Raw genomic sequence first — 25,798 nt, forward strand, 5'->3', positions numbered from 1 at the left:
ATTCTCACCTGCTGGGATTTGAGCATTTTATACCACACTTTAACGGGAAAAACAAGCTGATGGATAAACGGGAAACGTGGATATTAACCTTATATCGTAATGAATAAAGGAAGGAAGGAAGAAAGACTGTATAAGAGGTGAATTGCCTGGGTTAGTTCAAACAACTTTCCCCCTATGTTTTACAGAGCAATAAAACGTATGTCACACTGTTGTCGGCAGTGTCCTGTTCAGACTGGGATGCCGTCTGGACTGTAAGACACAATATGAAACACCGGAGGGGAGAGTTGGTGCACATGTGCGGGCCATGTGTGAGAGCAGCACTGTTTACTGTGGACCTTTTAAAAAGCTGCAACGAATCCGAAGAAGAGACGGCTACGGCAAATTCAATACACCGTGTTGGAGGCCCACGATTGTGCCCGTCTTTTTTACGACTCTTGGAAATTCCATAAGCTGACACACAGATTGACACGAGCAAGCAGATCTGTAGGGCACTTAATTGGAATTTGAATGAACCCTTTGGAAGCCAGCATGTCTAAAATGTAACTGAGAATGTCTACATTTTTCTGCGCTGTTTTCTGACAGCTGCCAGATTTAGCAAAATTAAAATGTACCATCACAGTTACCGCCATTCTTGAATGAAGCATCCGATTGTCAGCAAAGAAAAGAAGTGCAAGTGTAACATGTTTGAGTAGCCTAAAGTTTGTGTTTTGAGTATTGGCTAAAACTGCAAAAAAATGCCAATGTCCCTTGCCGAGTCTATTGGCAACTGAGCCCACACAAACATTTGCGATGATTTACCTTTTGCAAGTTGTAACAGTCCATTAAAGATGCTCAGCAAAACATCTCCTCTCCAACAGAAACATTTCTATCGGCTGCGACCATTAGCCTCGAAGGGACTTTTAACAATTCTTTTAGATTTTTGGTGGATAAATGACTGAGATTTAACAAAACAACAAATGTGCTCACAAGATGGTTGCATGGTTCCCTCTGGAATTTGAAATAAAAATGAAGACTGGCCTTTGTACATTGCTGAGAAGGAAATAGAGGATGGTCATAAAGCTGGGGTCCTTAGAACACATCTGTTTAGTGTTGCCTCTGTTCCTTCCTCGGGTCTTCTCCCCCTTTCATCCAAATCTTCGCTTCCAAAGTGCTGTTCACATCAGTTCGCAGTGCAGAGATTTTTCTGTTCCTGTTTGGTGGCTGGTATTTCCTACAAAAGACACAAGGCACTTCTGTGAAAGGTCACGTGTGAAAGGTGGCCTCGTGGATTCGTCTTCATCTGGTACCTGTTTCATGTGGTATAACTGTGATGCTTAGGGATGAGCAGGATATTACTGGGGTTACTTTTACAGTCAGATGACTCTCCTCCCAACAGCAATACACCCCAGTGGTTGAGTGCTTCTTCCAGGCATGACAGTTTCCCACAAACAAGAAAGATATGGAAGCACAGTTTGGGAGGATTGGGAGGGAAAAAATATATTGTAGTCGATAAAAGCTTCTTTCTCCAAATGTAAGCAGCTTTTTTAAAAAGTCTTAGAATTAATCAGTATCACCTGCTCTATGTTATTTTTCTTTTTTTGTAGTGTTTTGATGGTGCTCTCTCCCAACTATATAGTCAATTATATATAAAATAGAATTTTACAAATGGAAGCAGAACATTTTACAATGGTTTCGTGATCTGAAGAATCCTTTGTAGAGAGAATGTGAAACCAGATAACTACGATCTGCAAAGGTATTGAGAGGAGCCGGGTCAGTCAGTCACACCTATCATTCATACTTCTGTCTTGTTTGCAAAAAGGACGCGTATGCGCACTGACAGGGCAGCCTGTCAGTATTTGGACAGTCACGTTCGGACGTTGTGTTGTTTTGGCTCAGTAACCAGGCACGCCGGATTTTTAAATGAAACAACGACAAAGGGGTGAAAGTGCTGACTTTAAGTTTTAAAGGGTCTCCTTGTGTTCACATGACACAAATTGAATGCGCGCCCTATAGTCCAGTGCGTCGCAGGATGAAAAAGGTATAGTTATGGTTCCTACACTATTCACACCATGTGTAAAGAGCTGTAATTCAGCGCTTCACCTACAAGCCATTGTTTTATTTCAGATTCATTACAAATCCAATGCTGTAGAGGTCAAATATAAAAGATGAACTAATGATATCATGTTTACACAAAGGTTCTAGGCCAGTGTCAGATATTAAACAATTTTCGAGACAGCTTAGCAGTGATTTCTTTGCAGAAAAGAAGAAAGCCTGAAAATAAAAATGTTTTTTTCTCTCTCGCAGGGGCATGTGGATGTGGTTTGGAAGGGCGTAGGATGCCATGTCATTTTCAGGATGCTGTGTTCTGTTCAGTAAACGTTGTGCCCTCTCATTAGTGTAAATGCTACCAGCAGGGTTTCAGCTCTAAGTTAGGTGCTATACTTTCTCTGGGGGGGGGATAAATACAAAAATGTCAATAAAAATCACGTATAACCGACGCAGAAGTACTGATGAAACTGTTTATCATGTTAGTTCTTTTTTTCTGGCAGTGTTTTGTAAAAACAAAGATCTGCTCACTATTGCAAAAATGAAGGAGAGATCAAATTAACCTGCTCAACAACAGTCGCCCCCCCTCGCCCCCCCCAAAAAACAGTAAAACAGCCTTTGATTTTCTGTTGTAAACAGACTCCCCCAGCTGGGAAGTTTCCACGCCACAAGGAAATGCCAAGTTCTCTTGAAGCATCACCATCATCATCATCATCATCATCATCATCATCGTCGTACTGCATCCTTCCAGACTATCTGATGTAATTACTATTAACAGTGACTTTTACCATCACTCAGGATAATATTAGACCAAAGGGGTTTCTGATGAACAGCAAACCCTGGAGAAGAACCCGAAGCTTTCCACAACACGTCACGAAACGCTTCGCAAAAACAAAACACGTCGCATAGATGCAGAATGAAATTTTATTAGTTTATGGTTTTTAAAGGATTTTTAGTTTAAAAAACAAACAACAAATTTAGCACAAATTGGCGGTGCAGCAGGTTGCCACATACGAAAACAAACGAAAAAATCACTGACGGCAGACAAAACACCGAACCTGGCTCTGGAGCTTTCAACCACATCGCACCATCGTCACTGTGAACTCTTTAAGATTGACAAGAACGTCAAAAGATATTGTTTACAACCAGGAGGCGTCTGCTTCTAGAAGATCAGAAAAAGCTTTTCAATTACTGATCAGCCAACTTAAAATGCTAATGAAGACTGTGTAACACAGAAGAAGGCTCCAGAAAAAGCTAGTAATCGGCCATTGAGTGGAGAGGTTGTTTTGTCAAATGCTGATAGGAAGGTCAAGGATAAACTCTCAAAATCAGGTCCATTGTATATAACAAACAGTAAATTGACAATTTAAATCATACAAATGATGATGTAAGGTCAGTATCAAAGCGAAGTGCATTACAAAATGAATAGCACTCAATTTTCCTGTCACACTATCAACCTTTTCTTAGTAAACTAGGTTAACATTTCCTACTGAAACACCTTATATAGCCCAGAGTACAAGGTAAATTATAATACTGAATCATGTGTAGGAAAACAACTTTCACCAAACAGTGTTTCTTGCAACACAACTCCACTACATTACCTTATTAATCCCTATATTAAGCCTCAGCAGCTAAGGTGTGTCAGACCTTAGCTGCTGTTGCTCAGCTATGTTGTGTAGAATCAGACACAACTAGAGATCAGAGATGGACTCCAGATACATTTAAATTCTCTAAAATGAAGCAAAGATGTAAAGGTACACTTGAGCATGACGCTGTCCAACATCGAACTGGGACAACGCGATCAGATACTCAAACAAAGTTTAGTTTCTTACGTATTTATCCAACTAAAGGCCTAAGCTATTGCTTGACGTGTTGAGCCCTCGCGCGGTGCTTAAAGTAGATCTGCAAACAGTGAGATGGAACAGTGGCTGACTGCTCAAACATTTATTCAGTGGGACTCAGTATTTTTGAAAGCTCATAGCCCAGCTCATACTCATTTTTCTCTGTTTTGGCAGCTTCGCAGCAGCTTTTATCTTCCTCTGGCAGATAAGCCTCGCAGAAATGCTCTGTCTTTGAGCCATGGACTTTACTTAGCTCAGTGTCTTTCTGATGCCAACAGTCTGAAGCCTCATTTTGCCTTTTGTTTTTCGGATTTTTCCCCCCCTCTTCGGCCACATTCAGAGAGACAACATGTATATCCCGCACCCACACGTCCAAATCTTCGTACGCAGCACAACCTTCAGGCCTCGTACAGTGGTGTGACAGTGCCGTCCTTCCACTCGATCAGGATCTCCCCCCGTTGAAAAGTGGGGGTGGAGTGGGGGAGGCGCATGGCGTGCTCCGTCAGTGGGGCCCTTTCACTGGGCACGGGGGACCCAGGAACACTCATCTCTGGTCTCACAGTGTACGACTTCAAAACACACACCACCTTCCTCCTTCTGGCACAGCAAGACAGAAGACGGTAGACAGAGGTTGGAGGTATACATCATTTCACTTTGCACCAGAGCACACAACTATTCTTTTAAATTGAGTTTAATACATTTTCTTGTTTCAAAAACCCCAACAAATGAAATGCTGTTGGTCAGGATTAATGGATATGGTTATCCAAAGTGCAGAGCATTGCAATGTGTTTTATTTCATGTTTCCATTTCAATTAACTAATTCCTCTCAAATGTCAAATATGTCAAATGGGCAACCCCGAATTACTAGAGACCAAAGTGATGGTAGACGAAATTACCCAATGTTCCCTGTTGATCAATAAAGTATTTCGCAATCTGATTTTGTGATAATAAAATTTAAAAAAATCCCACACACAATGACACAACAGAAAACAAAAGAATCGAAATCTTACCAGTAAACCTGAGGCTATTCTACCAGATATATGATTGAGTCATATATTATGCAAAACAATAATATTTCCAGTAAATCTACACAAGCAAACCCTCTATTTTGTGTGTGTGTGGTGTTAGGTCCTCACCTGTTGGAGTAAACATTTAGGATAAGAATCACAGTCCCCAGGACCAGAGCCAGAGAGCTTAGCACCAGCATGGTTATCTTCCAGGCCATCCCTGCATGTGCACACACAGCATACATCAACATCTTCACACACAGGCCAAGACAAAACAACACAATTTCACGAAAGCCCCATTTTTATTCTCGTCCGTGCGTTTCTTTAGTTTCTGTCAAGGCTCTGAACCCGCAAATAAAATCCTCCTTTACAGACACAACACAGCACGAGCTTTGCTCAGCTTGTCGTTCACTCACCTCCACCTAGTGGTGGGAAAATGAACTACATTTATACTGAGCGAGGAAATTTGTTCAGGCTTCTGTCAGACTACAGGTACTACTGTAGAATAAAATGTTTCCACCCTTAAAACATAAGATGGACATAAATGGGATATATTCCAAACTGTTTGTTACCAAACTTACCATAGTCCATGCTGAAGAAAATCATAGTGGGATCCGCAGGGGATTTGGTGCTCAGGGGCGAAAGAGTCCCATTGATGACAGGATACGTTTCTGTGACCCCGACGTCCATTTTACCTTCGACTGGAAGTGGGGGGAGAGAGAAACAACTCAACTACAGGCAATGACCACAAGGGAACAAAGTTGATTTCTTTAAAAACAAAAATCACATTTTGTAACTTATCAGCCAGCGAATGAGCAGTAACATGATTTTACAAGCCACTGGGATGTGTGTGTGTGGCTTTCTCCCAGAATGATCTAATCTAATCTAAACTGCAGGCAAGGGCAGACACATGATGCATCTGATGTCAGGCATAGCACATGAGACTTTTCGGTTTTCAACTTTAAGAAGGTTTCAAAACAGCCTTAACAGTGCAAATGAATGGGAATCAGGTATCCAGTGAAGGGCTCCAGGTTGGTGCCTTCAAAGAAAAGACTGCTGAACAGCAGCCTTTTCAATGGAGGAAAAAATGACCATCCTATTCGTGATGACCATGTTTAGCTGTTTATGTTCTTGTTCTGATTTTTTCTTTCCATATAACATAGCATGTTTGAAAGGAAAGCTTGCTTGAAATTAAAGCGTTTCAGTGACAGTGGGTCCATAAAGCCATCACCAAGAAGATCTATAAAAATGGTCCCAGCTTGCAAATGAACAACAACAACAAAATAACCTACTGGGGTTTAATAATACAGAGACAACAAGACACATAGCTACACAGAAACCGATATAAAAGGGTTAACAACAATGTCACGCATTTTCATTGTTGCCGATGTTATTCGTAATGAAGAGGGGCTTCAGATGAGCAAAGCCACTTGCCAGATCTCTAGGGAAACAGGTGTTACTTTTATTAGTGTCTCATACTACAGCAAAACAACATGCAGTGAGCTACTGCTACTTTTAGGTCCTTACATGGTTCAGCCTCTCTGTGTACATCAGAGATGGCACTCGGAGGCTCCAGTGATTTTCCCACATAGAAGTGGGATTGGTCTTGGTGTTGGCTATGTTTGCTATCTTTTCCATTGCACAATGTCTGGTTGTCAAGTGTCCGCCACCTGCTGCCCTGCTTGTAAATGGGGTGAACCAAAAGAACATCAAGCTGGTATAAGATATATATTTTTTAAGACTCAAAAAGACTTTAATAACTACAAGATACAATTCCCTCCCCGTTTTTTTGGATACATTTCAAATAATCTAAATCACGGTTCGATCAGATACGATCTCACACAAAGAAGGGCCTCAGATATCCTTACCTGTTTATGTTCCCGTGAAAGGAAGACCAAAGTGGACTGTGGAGTGGCACTGAGGTGCAGACCCCTCCCCGTCAAAGTGAGGTGGCCCTTCTTGGAACAGGACCACGCCTGACTGCTTGCCTCACTGCCCGCGTCCACTGCTGCCGCTCCGTCACCGGTCTCGGCCCCCTCCGCCCTCGAGAGGCACCGCTGCAGGTGGACACCTTCGTACTGCTCTCCCGATGCAGTCAGACACTCGGCCGTGTGGTGACTGCTGAGGGCCTGGCTGTCCGGCAGCCAACTCCATTCCTGTACGGGTGAATGTGGGCTGCATTCCCCCAGGGACACTCTACCTCCCCAAACTCCTTCCTGCACCTGCAGACATTTGCCTATCAGCTTGTTCTGAATCTTCAAGCCCCATGCCTCTGTGGAGGAACAAGGTAGAAAAGTGGTATGAAATTAATCAAGTTAAATATTCGAACTCTAATTTAGGGTAAATACTAAATAGATATTTTCATTTATAAACATATTTTATATTTTTGCAAACCCAGGCACCTCCTTACAAAGGCGAGAACATGGTTTACACTGTGTTTACAGTGTGTTTATAATATGATGGCTAGTGCTGCAACTGACGATTATTTTCACAATCGATTAATCCGTTGATTATTTTCTCGATTAATCGATTAGTTGTTTGGTCCATAAAATGTCATGAAATGATGAATAATGTCGATCGTGTTTCCCAAACCCCAAGATGATGTTTGTTTGTTTTTTGTCCACGCAACAAAGATATTTACTTCACTGTCACAGAGGAGCAAAGGAACCAGACAATATTCATATTTAAGAGGCTGAAATCAGAGAATTTTGACCTTTTTTTTCTTCATAAAAACTACTTGAAGCGATTAATAGATGATTCAAATAGCTGCCGATCAATTAAGAGGCTGCAGCCTCTCTAATACCGGCTGGGTCTTGGACGAGGACTGTGGTCGCACGCAGAAGAGAATGCCGAACCCAGATTCCATCAATGAAATTGTAATTTCAATCTCTCCTTGCCTCTTGGCAAAATTGCATCTAACAGCATGACTTCAAAACTTGAAAGAGTTAGCGCACCGCGATGCTCAGCTCTCATCGGCCTCCAACTGAAGCAGCAAACAGCGAGTTATCTGCAACTAAATAGATATGGACCAAGAGCACGGAGACCGTTTTCATCGGAGATCAACCCGACCGCGGCCGTGTTTGCAGGCCGACTTGGGTAAAAGGTCAAATCAAAGACTGTCATCCTTGGTCTTACTTGTGAAAACGACGGACACGAGCAGACACACGCGCAGCATCCCCCCTGGCATGATGACGGCGACGGGGATCGTTTGAGTCTTCGGGTGACTGAAGACCTTATCTGCACGAATCTGAGTCAGCGACACGCAACAAGTGCGAGTGGGCGGGGACCAAACGTCACGCAGGCCCCTCCCCCTTCCGTCCATCACATGGACGGAAGGGGGAGGGGCCGTGCGCTCCGTCCAAGGAACTGGGAAACGTGTGGGCTTGATTTGCTGAAAGTCTTTGTATTTATTTATTAATTTTTAAATCTTTGATTTCTTGTTTTTGATAGATTAAAAAAAATAAATCCCCATGAGTATTGGTCCACTTGTTTAAGCCTTTTTGCATATTCTGCTGCTGCCTCTTAATGACTATGGAAAACAGGGGCTTTCACAAGCTACACACAATTCATACACACCCCTTGTTTTACCAGTGTGGCAGGCGAGAACGAATGTGCTCACTACGGGTATACGCTTCGGCTCCATGGACTACCAATTGGATTCAGAGATCATAAATCCGTTACAAGGAGAGAACAGTGTTTTTCCGAGCTGAATGGGATTGCCCCCTCATTACTGTGAGGAATGGGACAGCTTTCGGGGGGCCTGCGGGGTCACATGATGTTTTTCCTCCATCCGGATGCTCCGCGAAGCATGTGGAAGGCCTCGATCAACATAGATATATATTCGGTAGACCTGGAAGGATTCAAACTGTACTCTCAAACAAAATCCCCTGCAACTCTTACTCTTTCTCAGCAACTTTTGAAGTTTTGTTGCCAATCGGAGCCATGTTCATTAGTTTCCACCTTGATCAACTTTCAGCTTGCATTTTAGAAGAACTATAGTCAAGTTAAAGGGGACAAAACAATTTGTTGTCTAGTGAAGCCGCTGGTACGGCATGGCACTGCTTTCTGCTTTGAACTGACAAACCATTTGAATATGTAATCTCCTGTAATAATGTCACCACACAAATAATTGCGTAATGCTTTATTATACTAAATAGCTAGCTATACTAAACAGGAATTATCTGACTTAGCAATGAAACAATGTACAAAACTGCAAATATCTGATATCAGCTGATAATATACTACATTTTATGAATCACTTTGACACTTGGTTATGAGTGAGCTGGAGTGACTTTACCAGGAGAGCAAATCTCTCTGTTGACAGTAGCAGAGATTTTGGCCTGTCCTTCAGAAGAAGATGAAAAGACTGTTTTTAAACTGTATTCTCTAACAAAGCACAAGAATATCTCCCATTTGGCCTGCGACTCTTTCTCTTTCTGTGTTCAACAATTGAGCTTTTGTTTGCCAGTCATATAGAAAAAACAATCAGAATTCATTTATTTCTTGTGCGTTGCCATGAAATAAATAAAGATCTATTAGTAATTGAAATGGAAACATATAGTGCACTATAATGAGCTGAATCTATCTACAATAGAAATTGTCATGGTCCGCCACCGTGTTGGAACTCTTGTGAACTTTGTGAACTCTTTATAGACCTTTGTTTCTTCGTGGACCTTGGTTTCGTGGTTTTCTGTTACTTTACGTTTCTTGTGTTTCCCTGTGATCGTCTGCACCTCTTTATATACAGTCTATGGTCTGCACCTGTTCCTAACCTGTCTCGCCTGTGTATCATTACCTGTGCCCTCGTGTGTATATAGTCTTTGTGCCTGCCTTTGTTCTCGGCGGATCGTCTGTTTATCTCGGCTTAGCCCTGTGTCTGTTTTTCTCTGTGATGCCATGCCATGGGTCACCTCAATGCTTTTTTTGTCCATGTTCCTGTGTTGAAGTTTTGGATCTTCTGAGTTTTGGATTTGGTTTATTTTCCCCCTTAAAAGACTGGAGGTCTCTTTTTATTTCCTTTCATTAAATACCTTTTCCCCCTAACCTGCTCTACCAAACCACAGTACATATTTCTTATTAGTCTTTATAAATCTTTTATTTCGCCTTGATTTCTCCAAGTCCTCATAGAGCTGGAATCAGTTATATTCGTCTCTGCACTCTTCTGTCTATTCCTTAGACAGATACACTGAACGTCCTGACGCCTGTCTACTTTATAAACAGTAAGACACAGTATGTCCCTCTTGGACAAATGTCATGCATGCAATATGCTACACATTCAACTCCACATGTTGTCATACCAATGTTTAGTATGTGTTGATTATTTTGGAGAATTGTAGGTGCTTACCACTGAACCTAGGCCTGGCTCAAACCACACAAACCTATTCTAAAGTAAAAGCAAAATATTGCTTTCCTTTGTGGCCATTGGTTTGAATGATTTGTGATGATTTAATTCTTCCACTCCTGTTTGTGATGTCAATTTATGTGGTAGAAATCATAAATTGAAGAAACTCTAGGCAGGCAAACTTGTAGAGCTGAACAGATATTTATTGTTGTGCCTCTTATGATCAAACAAGGCAACACAATGATACAAAGGCAAACTCATTGTCCAAACCAGTCATGTATAGGCTCACATTCTTTTTACATCATCAGGACTTTGTTTGGCCAGCCATTAACCTTTTCCCAGAACGGTTACACAATTTTTTTTATTTTTTATTCCAGAACACATAGTTGACTTCAGGCCACTTGTCCCTGACAGGTCTTTATTCAAACCCACACAGGAGAAAACACAGACTGTATGTTAGTATTAGAAAAAAAAATCAGGTTCGTTACTTTTTGTGTAAAGACAGACAAAACTCATTCATTAAATTCAACAGACTGTAACCATACATTGTACACAAAAATGGATGTAGTCACCAGGTCCAGAAAAAGGAAGCTATGGCAGAAGTGTCTGAAGCCTGTACACTTTGGAATTTACAACACCGGGCGCCTCCCCGGTTGCAAAAAGGAAGTCAGTTTCTATCGAAATCTATGAGGAAATAACCCTATTCACTTGACTTACAATGTCAGTATACATTTTCCTGAGGAGTTTATGGCTTCAATCTCTAGCTTCAAGTCTTCTTCAAGCATGATGTTGATTTGGTAAATTATAGTCCCATTTAGAGTAAAAGACACGACAAAGCACCGTATACATTGGAGCGTGGTTACAGCATGATTGACAGCTTGGGTGACGTCACGGTGGGTTGCCACTTGAATGTAATGTTGTACACCGTTTCTGTCACGTAGCTTCCATGCTGAATAGTGAGGTAGGGAGAAATATAAGGCTGAAATAAAAGATTGGTTTAGGACACTTAAGTTGAACAAGGCACGTAAAAATACACAGTGTATCAGGTTTGAGTAGTACTAGCAGTTAGCAGCTGAACAAAGCCAATTAGCCACTTGAAAAAAGACCAGACAAAAAGCAAACGCAAAAGTCCTATACTGGTAACTGTTTACATGCAAACAGTGAATACTGTACACAACGCCCTTTTCATTTGAAATTGACACATCAACTCTAACTCTACTTAAGTGCATCACTAATAACTAAGCCATGACTTAGGTGATCTGATTTCACATTGTTCACTAGCTATTGGTATTTTACTAAATAATCAATAAACTGATTCAGTCATTAAGGATTCATTCTATTATTTTGCATCAGAGTTTTCAGAGGCATACGATGGGAAGAGGAGGGAATATGATGGGGGAGGTTCATCCGACTGAGACAGGAAGTCTACGTCCATCACTGGTGCAGATGGCAGCGAGTCGTATGTGGGAGCAGGTGGGAATGTGTTAAAAGATGAAGAAGGGGCAGGACGGATCACTGGGGCAGACGGTGGTGGATGAAATGTTGGGACAGTAGGCGGTGGGTGAAGCACAGCCGTTGATAACGAGGATGAAAACGGCGATCCATACGGAGATTGCTGCTGCGACAGTGGGTTATTGTAGACCCCACTCATGAGCGGTGGGTGAACAGGGTACACGTGTGGTGGACCAGGATACACTGGTGATGGATTCACTTGGTATGCAGGTCCTGGTGCTGAATACCTTTGGGCTCCTGGGTACTCAGAACTGCCTGAACGCAGGGATGCAGGATATGGAGCCAAAGGCACTGCAGGAGGAGGGAAGTCACTGTTACTTGGACCACCGGTAGCACCAGCTGGATAGGGTCCTGCAGCCAAGTCAGGGGGAATAATCACCAGCGGTAACTTGACCTCTGGATCGAAGGAAAAGCTGATGTCCAGATACACCTGAGAAAGAAGAAAAGGCTGTCTCATTAGCACATGATGCGTTACTTTCAAAATAGAATAGCAATTGGAACAACTCAAAATATCTCTATAAACAGGTTTAGCTTACTACATTTTACATTAATGTTTCATTGTTGAAACATTGCATACCTTAAAATAGTATTCCACTGATATTATCTCACAGTTCTGGATTGTCTGCATCTGACTGGGAGGAATCTTGACGGCACACCTGACCTCCTTCTGGGTTTGGGGCTTAATACTGTTCTCAACCACTTTGTGGATAACGTTGCTATCGTGTCTGGTGCTGGTGTCGGCACGGTACAACACTTCCTTGATTAAACTTAATTTGGGCGTCACATCACTGGATGAGGAATTGTTGATTTGTGCAACAATCAGCACTGTTTCACCTATGAGGTAAACAACACAATAGTTAGGATACATTTTCATTCATTTTAATTCAAGTGTCACATTAACGGTGCTAAAGTGCTAAAAGCTACCCCCTTATTACTCTTTGCATATAATTTGAAGTTATTATCTGACCCAAGTTTGTGAATAACACTGTGATGTACAAATACAGTCTTGTGCTGCTTTCAAATGGGGTCGTGTTCACGAGAACAATCCATATGAACGCAGCTCTTGTCATAATCGCACCCTCGTACCTCGTAATTTTCAGAAGGCTCAGGGTTCACAAGTTGTGACGTGTTTGTTACCATTTTCAGAAATCGCAGAGGCCAAGGAAGTTAATTTTTTGTTTTATTAATGGGAATTTAATTGTATAAAGTTCGTTTTCAGAATCTTATAACACATTTGAGGAAAATGTTGATATTCCCACCAGTCTCCTCTTTACCTTCTATCATTATGGCTTTGCATTTCCTGCATTATGTTACACACCTGCTAGCTTGCTAACGATAATGTTAATATAAGCGTCCATGTTGCCTGTGCCAAGAAACTGTGTCCCCATCCACTTGAACGCTAGGCACACCTCAACCACAACCTTCCACATTGTAAACACAAGCTCGGAAGTTCCATTCCAAGGAAGCATTTTTCTTTTAATGACTAAAATCATAACTTAGATCCTAAAATTGAACCAAAAATTCTATCAACTCATTTTTTTATTGGTTGATTTAAACCTTCACAGACCACAGACCAGTTTCAGGGCAGGCTTTATTAGTTTGGCATGTGTTGTTACTGTTCCCATTAATGTTGGGACAGCTGTAAGCAAGTGTCCAGTGATAAGACAAACTTAAACCAGCCTCCACATCCACTAGGCTGGGACAACCATCAAGTAACAAAAATATAATTGCTGTGCAGTATCTGCCTTCAGCAGAAAATGTCCTTCTAATACTTGAAACTACCATGTTTGATGAGGAATATTGTTACCTGGTGCATAAGCTCTTCTGTCAACACTGACATCCATCTGCACATGTCCTTTTGAGAACAGCCCCATCTCTTTGTTGACTGTACCAACTTGACGCGACTAGAATGGAATTAATTGGACAAACAATTACTTTTGATCCATATTCGATTAATAAGACAATACAGTGTATGATTTGCTTCAGTTATAGAGCAGGGCAAGATACCAAGGTCCTCAGAGCCACAACTGAGTACGTCACTGCTGGACGACCATTTGAAATTAACCACATCATCACTATTAATAATGTTGATGGAAACTGTAACACAGCTATTATCCAAGCTAACGGGGATATTGTTTCTGGACAGACACGACATTTGGACTTTTTTTTTGAAAGGCCCTTATGAAGCTTATACCCCCGGATGAGAAGTGCTGCATCAGAGATAATGGCTACTTTACATATACTGTAATGTAGAGTACAGGGATATATGTTCTGTCTTATTACATATCAGAGACGGGTGTATGTATGGATAAATATTTCACCCACCATCAGAGATTGAAGGTTTGGAAAGGCCTTGGATACAAAATTGATCTCCTTATCTACTGTACGGTCCATCCTCCAACTCCTGGCCAGTGCAGCTTCCAGCTTGTAAACAATCTTTCCATGACATCCTCTGAAGGATGAAGGCATACTCCTGCATTGCACAACCAGCAGATTCATGTTAAATCAGTTTATAGAATAGGACGCAGAAGGGCTATATAGTCATGTTTGTTAATATCAGTGCCAGAACAAAACAAACATCTTGTTTGGGTAAATCGTCTCACTGTACTAACCTTGGTGGTATGTTAAAGCTAAATTTATAGACATGTTTCCCTTGAGGAACAGGAGTTTCTGAAAAAAGGACAGGACATTGTTGTTAGGACTGACATTAATCTAACAGTAGCCATTACGAGCCAACTATAAACAGTAAAGAAGTCAGTGTAGAAAGTAACAAAGTGCTTTTACAACTTTAAAATACTTGCACTTCATATCTTTACTTATAATCTTTCTACTCCTTCAATATTGCACAATGTATCCCTACACTAATGTGAATGGTTAGTAACTTAGCTCTCTTATAGAATGTTCTACATACTTCAGTAGCTTCAACCGGAGCAGCTATAACTATGCCGCAGCTTGCACAAAAAGGCCTCGATTATAATATTCGAATTGTACAAGACATATCCTAATTTTCAAATGAGGGAAGGGCCATATTGCACAATTGGGAACTTCACTTTCAGCTGAAATTCCTGACTTTTGAATATGGGAATCAACTCGTTTTTGATGTTGTGGTGAAAAACTGCAGCATGTCAGCTTTAAGAATACGAGTTATTATAAGCACCGTATAACAGCAGCGTGTGTACCGCATACCTTTGGAGTCCGCTGGTATTAGGAACTGCTTCAGTTTAAAATACCTCCTGTGTGCACTGTATGTTCGCTTGTGATCGCCGTTCTTTCTCGTCCAGCGAACATCCGCGTCTCCCTTGACCTTAACGACCAGGCTCTGGACCGATGTTTGCTTCAACAGCACCAGTGTCACTTGTCCAGTTATCGTGTCCCCCTCCGAAAACGTCCCGTGCTCGTTCAGCGCGTCGTAAGTCATCGTCAGGCTCTGAACGGAAGGCATGGTCGCGGACGAGCGTCGGGGAATCAGGGCGGTGTCGGTTAATCGAATGAACGAATCAGTTCAATAACAACAGCAACAACATCAACTGCTTATTCGGAAGTATGCTATTTTGAAATACAAGCGGCCATTGGTCCCGGGTAGTGGGAGGGGACCCGCCCTGGGAGAGTCTCGTTCACAGACCTCTACTGCCATCCGCTGTCCAGGAGAAACCCAGCGCAGACCACCCCGAGCAAAATGTGTGTTTTTCCCCCAACACTAGACAGGAAACCCGCCTCTGATTGGCTCATCCGGCAAAGCTTCCCTAAACCTAACCAATCATCACTCAGGATGCCTACACTTAACCCAATAAGAGGCAGGGTAGGGGCGGGTCTCCCCCCACTTCAGGTAGTTAAACACAAACTCGTGCAAACGCACGATCGTCGAACGAACAGACAAACAAGCAAATAAACAAAAATATATGTCGGGCCATGGTTAGGGCCCCCGTTGACGTCAATCGTAGGACAAACAGTGATGCGGAAATTCATTCATTCACGTTGATTGTCAAACGAAGTTACAAGGTGTGAAGGCGCGACACCGCGTGGCCAAACGGAGCACAGCGACGTGTAAACTCAACACAATGAGGTGTTTATCTCACCAGATATTGAACCAATGGTAAGTAAAACTGCATTATGGTATGCACACAAAACCCCTCAAAACGTCTTGACTTCATTCTGCACATTTTATACCGACTGCGGAAGACTTTTGTGAAGAAGATTGTGGCTGCGCCGCAGGGGGCTGATGCCCGTCTCCTCATTAACTTCACCTGTGCAGATGTGTAAGTCTCATCAGCTAATAATCATTATTTAATGCCAGCCACCTGTTTGTAGTTGCAATCAGCCACAGTATATCTTTTTTTCTCCCTGCTGGTTTTGTTTGGTAACCGAGTAAAATTAGAAATGAAAAACGAATACTTGTGAGCAGTGTGTGTGTGTGTGTGTGGTTAGCAATGAACCCGTTAGCCTCGCAGCGTTGTGGGCGGAAGAAGTATAAGAAACGCACATGCTCTGAAAATGTCAGTGTAGGTGGAATGTTGACATTTATAACTGTAAAGCATTTCCCTGTGTGTGTGTGTGTGTGTGTGTGTGTGTGTGTGTGTGTGTGTGGTAACTAATACAAGTCTGTAGTGATGGGATATAAGAAACTTAGAGTAATGTTCAAAAGACTTAAAAAGACTTGTAGCTGTCTGCAAACTTAATGCTTTTTAGTTGGACAGTGTTTATTACTAAGAGAATATGCATATTGGACAATAAATACACAGACTGCCATTGTCAGTGAGCCTTCTGCTCACTTGCTGTGGTCAAAGTTATTCATGCAACTCAGTAATATCGGGCTAGTGAGTCTTCTCAGAGACCTCCTTGTCGCTCACAAAGCTTGCCCCAGTCTAGATAATGATAAACCAACCTCGGTGTGCTCGTCAACAGAAGGTGCTATGGAGATGGTTACCCTGCCAATGTGTTGAGTGCAACAATGGGAGGAGAAGGAAATGAAGCCAGGGCCAGAAGACAATGAGACCGATGGGAGGACAATGAAGGGAATCAGAGGAAACGTTGAAGAGAGAAGTTCTTGTCCTTTAACATTGGCACAGGTTAGTTCTTAATAGCAGTGTGCTGCCAAGTGTTGGCGTGGTTGTTGTTCCAAACTACTCGTGCCGAGGGAGATTCCTGGTGTATGACTCAATTACCGAGTGGACAAACGGATACAACCTTTGACCAGAAAACATGTTTCTGTGTTAAAATGTGACTGTATTGTTACCTAAAGAAATTATAAGTACTTGTCTAATGTTATTGTGAATTTCAGTGCTCTTTGTCAAATATATGTATTTCCATTGGATACTGTTACTAGCCTTGGTTTATTTCAGTTTTATGATTGAATGGACGTCGTGAACTCCAAAATAAAGCTAAGTATTTTATAAAAAATCTTATTCCCATTCTATGACAGCACACAACCCAAACCTGAAGCTTAGTGAGCTGTCTTGAGGAAAAATGTGTGCAAAATATTTTTTATAAAATCAGTATGAGAAGCAGGTGCAGCAGGTGAGTGTGTCCAGTGGTGGGAGAAACAGCTCCTCCAATTGTCATGACTACGTCTGTGGTGCGTCATGCACTGCACAAGTTGTTAGTCACTTGCCTTTGATTTCTCAATTAAAACAATCTCCAGGATATTGATAGAATAATCCCTATCCAGATGTAGCTCTGAAGCTCTGCCAGGGGTAGCATATATTGTAAAGACTCTTTTTTCTTAATGCACAGAATTTGGTCAAGCGGTCTGACCAGTAAAAATGCTGTTTCAGCTGTTATTGCTTTTACTTTTTGTGCACTGAAATATATAAGGTTTATTTAAAAAAGACCTGGTACACCTCTCCCTGATTAGTGGACATCCCAGTAGGAAGTCATGGCAACTGTGCCAATCAGCTATGAGCAGGAAACGTATGGTAAAAGTATGGCAGAAATATGAAAGTAATTAAAAGTAAGAAAAGTCAGGAAATCAAATCCAGCTCAGGGCCCCTCATTAAGCTAAGGACAGCCCTGCGTACTTTGAAACTGACTCATCTCCATAACACCCGAGATTAAACTGGCTGTTGGGTTGTGCAGTGCCTAAGAACATTTGTCCATTAACAGCAGATGCAGCCTTATAGTCCTTATTGCTGCAGCGCTGCCTATTTTGTTAAGTTCCTTTTCAAATTCCGCAACAAATGGCAGTCAAGACCCAAAGAACCTGGACAGATCTTGATCTTTAGGCATTGAGCTTCAGTAAATGCAGTTTTAAATGAAATATAATGACTGCCTGTAGACTTTGACCCACAGATATCAGTGCAGACTGACACGGGCTCTTGCTTGTTGTGAGGTTTATTTTGTCTGGTCTTCACCAAGTGGAATTATTTTCAGTCAGACTGAGATCAGGGGTTTGACTCAGTCAATCGAGAATAATTGTCATCCTTACCTGGAAAAGCTCCTTCTTGCTTTAGCCATATGTTTAGGATTGTTTTCTTGCTGAAAGGTGGAAATGAGTTTTAAAGCATTTGACTTGTCTGCGGACACAGAATGCTTCTGTAGACCTACAGTATGCATTCATCCTGTTGCCCCCGTCAGCAGTGAAACCACCAATTCCGTTCCACTGGCAGACACACAGTACATGCTCGAGCCATAACAGAACTGTATTTGACACAGAAGGTGGTGTCCTTGTGTCATGTGCTGTTCCTTTTATCTCCACACTTTCCTTTTGCAATAATTTTTGATAAAGGTTTCTTTTTCTTTCTTTTTCTTTTATTACTCCATAGAACTTCCAGTTCCCGAATCCTGCTGGTTTCTCTTTGTACTTTCTGCTTCTCAGTTTTGAGTTGTGCATCTTGTAGTGAATTCTCTTCGGTTGTGGTCATGAAGTCTTCTCTTGTTTGCTGAAGAGGAAAAGTGTCTGGCTGCTGCATCCTAGAGAGGATTCTTGAATTGCTGTGCAGTCACAGACAGGTTTTTCTTCACCATGCAAAAGATTTTCTGCTCATTCACCAAACTACCCAGTGATTCTCAGGCCATCTGTGAGCTTTTATGTGCATGAAATAAAGACACAGCAGCTTCACAAGAAATATTTAGTAGCCAAGACTCTTTTTTTGTTTCGATCCTTAAAATTTGGATATTATATGTTTAAATGACTCAATATCCCGCATGGTTCTTTCTATATTAACGTAAACCTACACAGATGAAGACATGACACTTTAATGTTGTATCCATTATTTTATTTTAAATTGAACGCTCAAAAGCCTTTAGAACAAAACATTTATAACAGTCCCAATACTTCATTTCTGGACTGTAACTATTACACAGTCAACTTGAATTTTTAAATGTTGTTCTGAGATGCACTCTCTGTGAAAGTAAGTACTATTCTAAAAGACTTGTTCTTTTGTAATAGATCTGTTAATGGCAAATACTTAAATCACATCCCTCAGTAGAAGCTCATTAATCTATGCCGTGTATGTGCTCCTAGTTGGATAGGTTGTATCCCTGCATTGGGAGAAAGGGTGCCTTGGTCAAGTCCAGTCTTTATTAAGATTAATGAACAGCTTGACATTTTTAGTCCTCTGTCTGAATCGATAATTTTAATACTCATGAGGGCCAATGGGGATCCAAGCTTGCGGTACACACACTGTGGCCACAGGGCGCATGTTAAATGTCCAAGTGGTAATCAATGCAAAGAAATTAGCTATTGATCTCGTATAGTTTTGTAATAGGTTATCTATTGGTTTGCTCTTTCGTAAAATTCCAATATCAGTCGGATGGAATTGTGCTGGTAATATTGCTATGGGGTGTGTTTATGTTCATGTGTGTGCATGGCTGCACATGCAGCCAGCTTCCATGTTTGTGTTTGCATGTGTGCGCGAAGGGTCACATTCTAATTAGCACAGAGGGCAGATTGTAAATAAACATGTTGAGGAGACTATTGGAGATCTGCATCAGATCCACAGTTCATCACAAATGAGGCCGGGAACTTCAGATGGGCTTTATGCACGCTTAATGCTGTCCAGAAGATCAGTATTCGTGAACAGAAATTTTATGAAATTAAAACATTACCACTATTTGTTCATCACTCTGTATGTTGGACCACATCTTTCATTTTTCAAATAATGCGACTGGAATATCAAAAATGTATTTCATATGTTTATTGGTGTGAGGTGAAAATGAAGGTGATGAAAACTTATACCATATCAATACTCGTTCATGTCAGTAACTGTAGTTCCTATTATTATACATTGATTTTATTTTTATTATTATTCTGTTATCACGCACACGCAGATCTTCTTTATGAACAAGATTAAGTTAAATTAAAGAAAACTACCAAGCAAACTTTTCCTTTGTCCGTGTTCCCAGGACATGCCATGTGAGTTGGACATTGATCTGCTCTGCTGGGGACGTGGGGAGCTTGGCCAGACTGGATGCGGCAGGCCGGTGGACATCGCTCCAGAGAAGGCCCATCTGAGAGAGTTCACAGGGTCCAGGCTGGGCACGGTGAAGCTCCTGGCTTGTGGGTCCAGTCATTCCATTGTGGTCACAGGTACAGTCCACACTTTGCTCTGGTATTTTCTTGCACACTGGGGATGGAATTTACTCTTTTCGAATGAGTTAATGTGTTATCTTTAGTTCGGGTACTAAGTATGGCATGTGTTTTTGGTCCGGTGCAAGATTTATCAGGGACATGCATCTATGGTATCATCTCCTGCAGTACGAAGGATTTAGCAGATTAAAGGAAAAGTAAGTGTATAAGTCTATAAGTGCACCTCCAGACAGAGGTGTGTTTGTATTTGGTAAATGTATTGTAATGTCTGGTAAGGATAAAGATGAAATAACCGGATATTCTTCTAATGTTGATTTTGCTGTTGATTTGTTGAAAGCCATGATTATCCAGTGAGACTTAAGAATGTTTACACAGTGAGCTTAGGGAGACACTGGATCAAAGGAAGTGTGTAAGCAACCAAGCCCATAGCATCCATTAGCAACCACCATACACACTGTCTGTCATTTGATGGACACGTCTGGTTTGCTGGTTTCGAATACATTCAAACGAATTGCGTGTCATGTCAAATTGGTTCGAACTTGATTATTGGAAAGAGTGACAGCCCCTACGATGAGTGTATGGAGTATATCAACCGGAAAACAGAACGAATAGCACAGTAATGGGATATTCTTGATAGGTTTCAAACACTCATAGTGTCATATACGTAAGGTTTACGCATGGCATGAAGTGTCCTCCTCACTGCCCATGAGGTAACACTGGCCTACTTATTTGCCAGTATGATAGAAACACTGATGACAGGAAGAGAGGAGTATCCTTTTGTACATTAGCTGGCAGTAGTCGTAAAACATTAGCCCAGATAAGTCTTATAGATCACCCCAACACTGGGATCCTATACCTCTACCATCATTACAGGGAAAAAGGGTGACATTTTTGATTGATTAAAATGGTGCAGGCTAGCTTAGGCTAAATCATGTTAAGTGATGTGACACTGCAGTTTCACATATCATATTTCTGTCGACAATGATGGCGGAAGGCATTGTCAAGGCATGATATCTGACAACAGCAGACATCTGCAGGGACCAGAGGAGATTTATGGGAGGTTTTAGTGGTCTGAGGGAGATGAGAGAGAGTAAAAAGTGGTCCTTTTTTGTGCATTGTCACTTCCCGAGTGACTGTAAATTTTACTCCAGTGCTGTCGGGAATTGGAGACATTTACACATCTTGACAAATTGCCTGCTGTAAAAGTATTTACTGGTCTTGTCCTCCCTTTATTCTTGGCCAGCTTGCAAACACGTACCCCCCTTGCAGACAGAAATATTTACCCACAGCAAATTTATGTGACACACGTTTATGTGGTGTACCTGAGCTCTAGCCCAAGATATGTCATAACGGTGTCATGTTGAGAGTACTGGTCCGCTGTTAACATTTTAATAGAGGAGGTCTTGAGTAGATCATAATGGTTTTATATCAGCCACATTGTCTCCAATCACTGGCCATTTGGCCCAGTCAGCTCAAGGAAAGGCTTGTTTATGGAAAAATAGCTTTCAAGAGAAATCTATAACACAACTGTGAAGAACAACTGCGTAACCCTCTGACACACTATCTCTATCACACATACAACATCCACAGATTAAGAAAATTGTTGATGATAGATTACCCCCCCCCCCCGCGCCGATTATCACCAACCAACATTCAGTGATCAACCATAATTTTGACTGCCGTTATTTTGTCTATGGCAAATGAACACGTGTGTGAATAGTATGTTGTTTGTGGGTTCACATGTGTGACAATGAATAAATGGTGTCTTTTGACACATTTTTAAGTTATGATAATTTGGTTATTATGGAGCTAAAATGTATAATCAAATTATTTGTAGATTCAGTGCAAATTATATGTTTAATTTTCATTTAGTTACATGGTTGTAGTCCTCAGATATGGGTGGAATGATTACCTTGGAGTAAATTTAGTCCCCTCTGTTTACTTTATTGTCCGTGTTCAAATACTGCTCTACATTTTAGAAGAGCAATACAAATTGGTGCCACTGGGTGGCACTGTGAGACTGCCAATAAGAGTGCAGAAGAGGAGAGTGGCTGGGGGTAGGGGCGAGAAGGGAGGCCCACACTTACCTCACACTCAGACAGAGCTATAATTTACTAATAGTGCGGGAGCCGCCATTGCTGTTATCTTTTAATAGATTTGTACGGGGGAAAGCAGGTGCCTGTTGTTAATGTGTCCAATTGCCCAAGTTGCCTACAGAATTTAGGGCATCCATCACTGTCGTCGGCGGTGACACCCTGTCGTTCTACTTCATGCGGTGGGCCGGTCGGGCTGGGCTGGTAACAGATGAGGCTTCTCTCTCCTCCAGACGCCCACAGTCACACGGAGACGACCGCCATACGTGCTTACACATGCATACACACACAGAAACACACACACACAGCTATACTCCGTTCTTAGAGGGTAAACCAAACTTGTACCCGTTGCAACAGGAAATGCATATAAAAATACATTAAATTAATTTAAAATAAAATATGATTAACTCTTAAATTGTATATCCAAAACTTTAGTGGAATAACTGCTATTTTTGTCAGAGAGGGAGAAAGAAATGTCATTAGAAATTAATCTTAGTAAACTTTCCTCCCATTGCTTTGAGTTCTTGACCTTCCAGCTGCACCCTTGAGCTTAGCCAGGGGCACCACGTTGCTCGCAGGTTTGCCCTCCGCCCTGGAAAACACCCCGTGCAGCTGTGTTTCTTTAGACCCAGGCAGAGAGTTGGAGGGTACAAAGAGGTGCTTGCTAATACCTTGTTACGGCTGTTTCAGTTGCTGGGTCTCACAGAGGTCAGTGTCAGTACCGCTTTCGTTCGAGGCCCTTGATCTGCTGGATGTTGGAGTAAGCCAAGGACTCATGTGCTGCCTGTTTGTGACCTACTCTGATTTTTCTACCGGAGGCTTTGCTCTGAGACCCGTGGACTGTGCTATAAGTCAGATGTATTTGGTCAGAAATGGTTACTTTTGTCTTTGGAATGGTTAACTAAATAATCATTTATACATAATAATGTCTTTAAAGGTTTTAAGAAAAAACCCCATAGTTGTGACAGATGTTTGACAGAACGTCGATATACTATCCGAGAAAAGGACTGACGAAGAACTGTGCTGGGGGGGTTTGTTTTTTTTCTTTTTCCTTTATTCTCCCCCTTTTTTTCCTCACCTCTCTTTCCATATGAGTTATGAACCTTGGTCAGGCCTTGGTGTCAGGTGTTAAACAGCATATGAGGGCTATGACCCAGCTTCCTAACCCTCTCTTCCTCTCTGACATCTCTCTTAACATAAAACAGAGCCCTTATTCTCACTGTAATTGTAACCATCATGTTACTTTTGCACAGTTTTTTCCAATATTTCCTTCTGCATGCTGTTGATAAGCATTGCGCCATTTAGGAGTGAAACATTCCTCAAACTTTCCCCTCACTCCTCAGCTGCGAGCACAGTTTCTTCGTCGACCTAAAACAACTTAACCAAATACTGCCGTGACATCATGCACCTGTCAGTAATAAAGAACTGAAGGCAAGCATTGATACCGCATCTATTCTTTGACTCAATAAATCATAAAGATCCCTCTGCCAACAGGTGGAGGCACATATCTCTGTCTATTCAGTTTAATGATGTCCATTAAAATAGATTACAGCAGACATAGTTTGCTCAGAACTGAAATCCAATACTTTTTTTATTTTTTTTTTAGAAGAAGAAAACAAAAAAATCTCTGAATTAAAAGGGATGGACAGTTGACCTGCCATGTGTCAGGTCCTTATTGGCAGTTACATCTCTAAAGAATCAAAGGTGGGAGGTAGATATAAGCAGAGTGAGGCAGATGAAGACACAGCGACTGTCAATGATGGCAGCAAAAAAAAAAAACTCAAGGTGCACACATGACCTTCCTTTTTGCTGGTCATGGCTAAGTTCTGCCTTGAAGATGGGGTTCATTCAGACTTGAGTGGCTACTTCAGGAAACGAATAATTCACTTGGACTGTCAGGAAACTGTTAATATAGAGACCTATTTTCTCTTTCTTCCTGTCTGTCAAGCCATCTCTACTTGTAGGAAAACGCACTTTTACCTATGTATTTTTATTGTCTTGTTTAATGTTTGTCAAAGGGTGCAATCCTCGGAATAATTCGAGGAAAGTTTTGGCCATCCACCTGCATGACAACTCCAATATGTCTGCTTTGTTCCCAGCACGGAGGGGAGCTTTGGTAATAATTTGCCATTTAGCTGTGTTGATGTTTTTCTACGATTTCCCAGTTGGGAAATGTGAATGAGTGGAAAATAGGGAAAAGGGGGAGAAATAACCCCTGTCCTCGCTTCTCGCCCTCTCTCTCGCTCACTGTTCTTTCTCTCTATCTGTCTATTTTGCTCTCCCCCTTGATCTCTGCTAATTTGGTTGAGCAGGTTGAGCGTTCAGTTTTGCACTCAGTTGCTTTTTAAGGTTAATCGTAGGACAGAAGTGTTTATATTGCTGTAATATGGGCTTAACATTCTCTCAGCGAAGCATGGAGCACTTGAAATATGTAGTTCACTCTCCTGCTGCCCCCACCTCCCCTCCTCTTCCTCTTCTGCCTCCATCCCCAAAAAAAGACAAACCTTATGCAGAACAAAAGATGGGGGAAAGTCTTGCCAATTAGCAGCTAATGAGACAAGCTTGTGAGGATATCCAAATCCTCAACGTGTTAACATTTACGTCCCCTCCCCATCTCGCAAGTCCTTCAACCTGCGGCTCCCCCATCTGCCCTTGCACCGAGCCTCTTGTAAGGCGGTGAGGGCACCTCTGAGGCCCTCTGTGTGATTATTCACACATGGCGGTGGCCCTGGTGCTTTGAGCGGCAAATAAGAGGGGAAGAAAGAAATGCCTTACGTATGGTTAATGTAAAAATGCTACACTGACACATGGCCAAGGCTCTCTTATTTCTAATATAATTTTTCCTTTTTATGTCCATTCCTTCTAAGACACACAAGACCTCTACCCCATCATCTCTCTCTCTCTCCTCTCTCTCTCTCTTTATATATATATATATATATATGTATATGGGTGGGTATATTTGATAATTCAAAAATAATATGCCATGAGAAAAACCAGTCATCCCAGTTTCCTTTGACATGCCCTTATCAGAGAGTTGGAAGTGAAAATAAAATCTGCTTTTGTAATAAAGATCGTTGGACAGCCTTGAAGGATTCGCCCCTACTCCTTTCCGGCCTCATTTTCTCCAGAGCGAGGATGGGGAGTGTGTTTGGAATCTCAGTGGGGAAAAAAATCAAATGCGAGTTGGCCTGGAAGTGTTGCAGTAAACAGCAAGAAAAGGCAAACACAGGCCAGATCAGGGAATATCATGCCGCGTAATGTTTGGACTGAAAAGAAGAAATGTGTAATGGAACAGCACAAATTCCACTCTCCAAAGGGACTGCTAATTGATTCTGTGCTTCATTCTTCGTTTTCTCAGAGCGAAAGAAATGGACATCTCACTTTATTATGAAAACAGAGCAATAGACATCTAAATGGATGCCTCTGCGATTATTGCTGTACACTTCTCACAGCAT

General features: G+C 41.7%; 3 protein-coding genes across 11 annotated transcripts in view; 1 reads left to right on the forward strand and 2 right to left on the reverse strand.

The window, feature by feature from the left end:
• Positions 1 to 2,931: 2,931 nt before the first annotated feature.
• si:dkey-245n4.2 lies at positions 2,932 to 8,151 on the reverse strand. Of its 2 annotated transcripts, none has more exons than XM_035641050.2 (6): positions 8,009 to 8,151; positions 6,742 to 7,145; positions 6,401 to 6,551; positions 5,455 to 5,574; positions 5,003 to 5,093; positions 2,932 to 4,463 (listed from the first exon to the last, which is right to left on the reverse strand). In XM_035641050.2, the coding sequence occupies exons 1-6, from the start codon at positions 8,058 to 8,060 to the stop codon at positions 4,265 to 4,267; spliced, it is 1,017 nt and encodes a 338-aa protein (XP_035496943.1). In that variant the 5' UTR covers positions 8,061 to 8,151; the 3' UTR covers positions 2,932 to 4,264. The 2 variants fall into 2 exon arrangements, with proteins under 2 accessions (XP_035496943.1, XP_035496942.1); XM_035641049.2 differs by having other exon boundaries at positions 6,401 to 6,554.
• A 2,245-nt stretch (positions 8,152 to 10,396) lies between these two features.
• On the reverse strand, positions 10,397 to 15,401 carry si:dkey-172m14.1 (uncharacterized protein LOC567451 homolog). The gene is made up of 6 exons (XM_035638905.2): positions 14,913 to 15,401; positions 14,339 to 14,396; positions 14,052 to 14,199; positions 13,534 to 13,630; positions 12,304 to 12,560; positions 10,397 to 12,156 (listed from the first exon to the last, which is right to left on the reverse strand). The coding sequence occupies exons 1-6, from the start codon at positions 15,166 to 15,168 to the stop codon at positions 11,554 to 11,556; spliced, it is 1,419 nt and encodes a 472-aa protein (XP_035494798.1). The 5' UTR covers positions 15,169 to 15,401; the 3' UTR covers positions 10,397 to 11,553.
• Positions 15,402 to 15,579: 178 nt separating this feature from the next.
• The window catches only part of LOC118313456 (ultraviolet-B receptor UVR8-like), a 301,478-nt gene continuing 291,259 nt past the window's right edge, over positions 15,580 to 25,798 (forward strand). For 4 of the 8 annotated variants that reach the window (XR_007030162.1, XM_047329106.1, XM_047329107.1 and 1 more), the window contains exons 1-3: positions 15,580 to 15,819; positions 16,629 to 16,792; positions 20,067 to 20,250. Coding sequence is in view for 7 of the 8 variants with exons in the window: in XM_047329106.1 (XP_047185062.1) it covers positions 16,691 to 16,792; positions 20,067 to 20,250 (286 nt within the window). In the remaining variant the exon portion in view is untranslated. Of the gene's footprint in view, positions 15,820 to 15,897; positions 15,983 to 16,628; positions 16,793 to 20,066; positions 20,251 to 25,798 lie in introns of those variants that run through there. The other 4 variants (XM_047329105.1, XM_047329104.1, XM_035638904.2 and 1 more) reach the window with 3 other exon arrangements.

The sequence above is a fragment of the Scophthalmus maximus genome, chromosome 19 (genome assembly GCF_022379125.1).
Source record: "Scophthalmus maximus strain ysfricsl-2021 chromosome 19, ASM2237912v1, whole genome shotgun sequence".
Classification (NCBI taxonomy): Eukaryota; Metazoa; Chordata; class Actinopteri; order Pleuronectiformes; family Scophthalmidae; genus Scophthalmus; species Scophthalmus maximus.